General features: G+C 45.2%; 1 protein-coding gene across 1 annotated transcript in view; it reads left to right on the forward strand.

Annotated features, from left to right (window-relative positions):
- Window positions 1-6,000, forward strand: part of LOC138971989 (vesicular glutamate transporter 1-like) — a 52,338-nt gene that overhangs the window by 20,946 nt on the left and 25,392 nt on the right. Inside the window, exon 3 of the mRNA XM_070344832.1 lies at window positions 4,273-4,391. Coding sequence (XP_070200933.1) covers window positions 4,273-4,391 — 119 coding nt within the window. The remainder of the gene's footprint in view (window positions 1-4,272; window positions 4,392-6,000) is intronic.

Consider the following 6,000-nt stretch of genomic DNA (forward strand, 5'->3'; position numbering starts at 1 on the left):
CTGTCTTTCTCTATGTTTCTCTGTCTTTCTGTCTCCGTCGCTGTCTTTGTCTTTCTCTGTGTTTCTCTGTCTCTCTGTCTCCGTCACTGTCTCTGTCTTTCTCTATGTTTCTCTGTCTTTCTGTCTCCGTCGCTGTCTCTGTCTTTCTCTATGTTTCTCTGTCTCTCTGTCTCCGTCGCTGTCTCTGTCTTTCTCTGTGTTTCTCTGTCTTTCTGTCTCCGTCGCTGTCTCTGTCTTTCTCTGTGTTTCTCTGTCTCTCTGTCTCCGTCGCTGTCTCTGTCTTTCTCTATGTTTCTCTGTCTCTCTGTCTCCGTCGCTGTCTCTGTCTTTCTCTGTGTTTCTCTGTCTTTCTGTCTCCGTCGCTGTCTCTGTCTTTCTCTGTGTTTCTCTGTCTCTCTGTCTCCGTCACTGTCTCTGTCTTTCTCTATGTTTCTCTGTCTGTCTCCGTCGCTGTCTCTGTCTTTCTCTATGTTTCTCTGTCTCTCTGTCTCCGTCGCTGTCTCTGTGTTTCTCTGTCTCTCTGTCTCCGTCACTGTCTCTGTCTTTCTCTATGTTTCTCTGTCTGTCTCCGTCGCTGTCTCTGTCTTTCTCTATGTTTCTCTGTCTCTCTGTCTCCGTCGCTGTCTCTGTCTTTCTCTGTGTTTCTCTGTCTCTCTGTCTCCGTCACTGTCTCTGTCTTTCTCTATGTTTCTCTGTCTGTCTCCGTCGCTGTCTCTGTCTTTCTCTATGTTTCTCTGTCTCTCTGTCTCCGTCGCTGTCTCTGTCTTTCTCTGTGTTTCTCTGTCTTTCTGTCTCCGTCGCTGTCTCTGTCTTTTTTTATGTTTCTCTGTCTTTCTGTCTCCGTCGCTGTCTCTGTCTTTCTCTATGTTTCTCTGTCTTTCTGTCTCCGTCGCTGTCTCAGTCTCTCTCTATGTTTCTCTGTCTTTCTGTCTCCGTCGCTGTCTCTGTCTTTCTCTATGTTTCTCTGTCTTTCTGTCTCCGTCTTTCTCTATGTTTCTCTGTCTTTCTGTCTCCGTCGCTGTCTCTGTCTTTCTCTATGTTTCTCTGTCTCTCTGTCTGCGTCACTGTCTTTGTCTTTCTCTATGTTTCTCTGTCTCTCTGTCTCCGTCACTGTCTTTGTCTTTCTCTATGTTTCTCTGTCTCTCTGTCTCCGTCACTGTCTTTGTCTTTCTCTGTGTTTCTCTGTCTCCGTCGCTGTCTCAGTCTTTCTCTATGTTTCTCTGTCTCTCTGTCTCCGTCGCTGTCTCTGTCTTTCTCTATGTTTCTCTGTCTCTCTGTCTCCGTCGCTGTCTTTGTCTTTCTCTATGTTTCTCTGTCTCTCTGTCTCCGTCGCTGTCTCTGTCTTTCTCTATGTTTCTCTGTCTCCGTCGCTGTCTTTGTCTTTCTCTGTGTTTCTCTGTCTCTCTGTCTCCGTCACTGTCTCTGTCTTTCTCTATGTTTCTCTGTCTTTCTGTCTCCGTCGCTGTCTCTGTCTTTCTCTATGTTTCTCTGTCTTTCTGTCTCCGTCGCTGTCTTTGTCTTTCTCTGTGTTTCTCTGTCTCTCTGTCTCCGTCACTGTCTCTGTCTTTCTCTATGTTTCTCTGTCTTTCTGTCTCCGTCGCTGTCTCTGTCTTTCTCTATGTTTCTCTGTCTTTCTGTCTCCGTCGCTGTCTCTGTCTTTCTCTATGTTTCTCTGTCTCTCTGTCTCCGTCGCTGTCTCTGTCTTTCTCTATGTTTCTCTGTCTTTCTGTCTCCGTCGCTGTCTTTGTCTTTCTCTATGTTTCTCTGTCTTTCTGTCTCCGTCGCTGTCTCTTGCTTTCTCTATGTTTCTCTGTCTTTCTGTCTCCGTCTTTCTCTATGTTTCTGTCTTTCTGTCTCCGTCGCTGTCTTTGTCTTTCTCTATGTTTCTCTGTCTTTCTGTCTCCGTCGCTGTCTCTGTCTTTCTCTAAGTTTCTCTGTCTCTCTGTCTCCGTCGCTGTCTTTGTCTTTCTCTATGTTTCTCTGTCTTTCTGTCTCCGTCGCTGTCTTTGTCTTTCTCTACGTTTCTCTGTCTTTCTGTCTCCGTCGCTGTCTCTGTCTTTCTCTATGTTTCTCTGTCTCTCTGTCTCCGTCGCTGTCTTTGTCTTTCTCTATGTTTCTCTGTCCGTTTCTCTGTCTCTGTTATTATTGCTGTCTGTCTGTTTCACTAGCTATGTCTGTCTGTCCGTCCGTCTGTATGTCTGTCTCTCCGTCCGTCTGCACGTCTTCCTCTGTCTCTCTCTCTCTCCTTCTCCCCCCCCTCTCTCTCTCTCTCTCTCTCTCTACCCCCCCTCTCTCTCTCTCTCTCAGATCTACCTTTGCAAATACCTGACGGAAAAGTAATTAACGATCATTTTGCTTATGATACGTCCCTGTACGCATCTGGTAAAATTAATTCATCTGTTCAAACGTCAGTTCAGAATAGCATCGATGAGGTCTGTGACTGGTGTAAGACAAACTCCATGATAGTTTACGCTGATAAGACCAAAATTATTATGGTGATCACCTTACTACAGAAACACCAGCTTGCGCCGTTATTAGTTTATTGTCATTTCAGATGAAAATTGCAGTATCAATTCAGACATATGTTGAAGACTTCATCAAGGAATGTGTTATTGGTGTTGCAATTGAAAAGATCGCAGACATTTCATCGCTCAAGTAATATCATAACGGGCAGATTATGCCTCACTTTAAATACTCCTCAACTTTTTTGGTTAGTTGCAGTGAAATCTACACGAACAAAACTTAACTCCATAAGTTAGAACTATGATAATCATGTGTTTCAACGAGATTGCAATGAACGGAATCATTAAACAGTATTAAAAGAAAAACATTAGGGGCACGAAATTAAGAGAACACTTTTTTTTTATGTTAGAATTTTTTTTTTAAAGGAGATCAGACTTCTTTTTTTTGTCCCATCAGCGGGTACTATTTCGGAAGGGTTTTTATTTTTATTGTGATGTCGCCTATACTGTAAATTTACAACCCTTTCACTCGCTCTCTCTCTCTCTCTCTCTCTCTCTCTGTCTCTACCATCTATATATATATACGACTTGTGTCTGTGTGTCTGTGTGTGTGTGTGTGTGTGTGTGTCTGTGTGTCTGTGTGTGAGTTCGCGATGCACGGCCAAAGTTCTCGATGGATCTGCTTCAAATTTGGTGGGCATATTCAGGTAGACCCGGTACAGGACACAACCTGGTCGATATGTCAACACGTGCTCTCAGCGCGCAGCGCTGAACCGATTTTGGTTCCACCTCAGCTATTTTGGTTCCACCTCAGCTACCCGGGCCCCCATACCGACACACCAAAGCCAAAGTTCTCGGTGGATCTTTTTCAAATTTGGACACCGTATTCAGCTACACCCCGGACACAATATCATCGATGAGATATTTCAACACGTGCTCTCAGCGCGCAGCGCTGAACCGAATTTGGTTTTTGTGTTCATTTCACCATTATAAGTAACTCTTCCTTATCTTCTCATCTTCTCCATGTTTTCAGCGTTTACCTCCCTTCCTTCGTATGGTGCACTTTTGAATGAAGGGGGCATCTTCGGATATTCCCGGCGTTCTGTTACTATTTTTAGAAGGTCACCGCAGTGTCCAGAACGTAAATTGGACCCCTAAATTATCCTCACTGTAAAAGTGCAAAGGTCGAATCAATTTATAGCCACGCGAAAAATACACTGTCATCTATCTCTCTATAGATACGGCTTCTCTGTGTTTGTGTGTGTGTGTGTGTGTGTGTGTGTCTCTATGTGAGCAACACCTGTGCATTGTTCAGTTCTGTTTGTGATGTGGTCTGGCGGCTTGTGTGTAATTTTATGTACTGGCCTTACTTTGAGAAGCCATAACAGTTCAAAAGGGCTTAGAGATAAGCTCTAACTTGCTCAGTCCTGTTTGAGTGGAGTTCGCCTCCAAAGGTGATTAACACGGTTACATTCGTCGACAAGGATGGGACTCGATATGGTCAGGAATGGCATTATGGCCACTGAATCATTTTCGTGCTGTTCCCATTCCACGAATCTGGGAGGGACCTAAGCTTGGCGGGTCCATTGTTCGGACCCGGCGAAGCCGGCGTACGGCTCTAAGTACTTCTTCCCGGCGAAGCCGGCTACCCGGCGAAGCGGGTATTCATTCTAGTTCATGATAACTTGATAACCCTGGATATACGCACTTTATAAATATTATTCATTATCATTATTGGTAGTGGTAGTGGTAGCGGTAACGGTAGCGGTAGTGAGTGGTATTGTCATCTCCCTCCGTCGTGATTCCACAGTTGCCGAACGTGGACTGGGGCACGCTGCAGATTGGGTACATGCACGCCATTTTCTACCTGGGTTACATGATCACCCACCTCCCAGCTGGATACCTGACCACTCGCCTGCCTTCACACAAGTAAGTTCGGACACATCTCTGATAGTTCCTCACTGAACGTTAAAGTTTAAATCATATAACAATGTATTGTACCGCAACACCAACAGCCTGCGTCATTAATACTTCAGGGCGGGGATGAAGCTCAGTCGGTAGCGCGCTGGATTGGTATCCAGTTGGCCGCTGTCAGCGTGAGTTCGTCCCCACGTTCGGCGAGAGATTTATTTCTCAGAGTCAACTTTGTGTGCAGACTCTCCTCGGTGTCCGAACACCCCCGTGTGTACACGCAAGCACAAGACCAAGTGCGCACGAAAAAGAACCTGTAATCCATGTCAGAGTTCGGTGGGTTATAGAAACACGAAAATACCCAGCATGCTTCCTCCGAAAACGGCGTATCATTTGTGGCTGCCTAAATGGTGGGGTAAAAAACGGTCATACACGTAAAATTCCACTCGTGCAAAAAACCACGAGTGTACGTGGGAGTTTCAGCCCACGAACGCCGAAGAAGAAGATTAATACTTTAACCCCTTCTTTCTCGAGCAAGCTTTAAGTTTGGACCGTGAAATAGACGAATTAGGGAAATAACTCTGTCGGGTTTGTCTGTGTTGTGAAAGAGTGACTTCTCTTGATTTTATTGAGGCAAGCTTTCCCATGTGACATTATACGCCAGTCATTAGCGAGGCATGTGTCGCCCCACGTGCTTCTTGTCAACGTGTATAATGTCACGTACGTGGGAAAGTTTGCCTCACTACAAACAAAAGTATTCACTTTTTGACAGGCAATACAAACCCGACGAAGTTATTTCCGAACATCGTCTAATGGAATGAGTATGACCAATGTGCGCTAAGTGCAGATTGGACGTAATTGACAGACGGGCGCAGTGGCCGTGGTGGTAAGACGTCGGCCTCCTAATTGGGAGGTCGTGAGTTCGAATCCTGGTCGCTGCCGTCTGGTGGGTTAAGAGGGGAGATTTTTCCGATCTCCCAGGTCAACTTATGTGACTTAAACCCCCTTAGTGTGTACACGCAAGCACAAGACCCAGTGCGCACGGAAAAGGTCCTGTAACCCATGTCAGACTTCGGTGGGTTATAGAACCACGAAAATACCCAGCATGCCTCCCCCGAAATCGGCGTATGCTGTCAGAATGGCGGGGTAAAAACGGTCATACACGTAACAATCCACTCGTGCTAAAAACATGAGTGAACGTGGGAGTCGAAGCCCATGAACGAAGAAGAAGAAGAAGAAGGAAGTAATTGACGCCGCAGACAAGGTTATAGTGCCAAGTCTATACAGTGCTGTACATGTACATACGTACAGCTGAAGACGGTGGTCGTTGACATTAGTACCAGTTTGTGAAATGAATGCTGTTGAACTTGGATAGCTGACCAAATTGACGCATTATCACATGTGAACATCTAGGCGAATCTATGATGGTTTACATGTTGGTTTACACGGGATAAATGGCATCTATAAGCAACCAATGAACATAAGCTACCACACTGGTGATGTGCTTGCAAAACTGTGACATGCAGATTGGAATTACAGCTTGCATTTAGATATTATGTAACTTCTTCTTCTTTCTTCTTTCTTCTTCTTCTTCTCTTCTTCTTCTTCTTCTTCTTCTTCTTCTTCT

Source organism: Littorina saxatilis, linkage group LG7 (genome assembly GCF_037325665.1).
Source record: "Littorina saxatilis isolate snail1 linkage group LG7, US_GU_Lsax_2.0, whole genome shotgun sequence".
NCBI classification, from domain to species: domain Eukaryota; kingdom Metazoa; phylum Mollusca; class Gastropoda; order Littorinimorpha; family Littorinidae; genus Littorina; species Littorina saxatilis.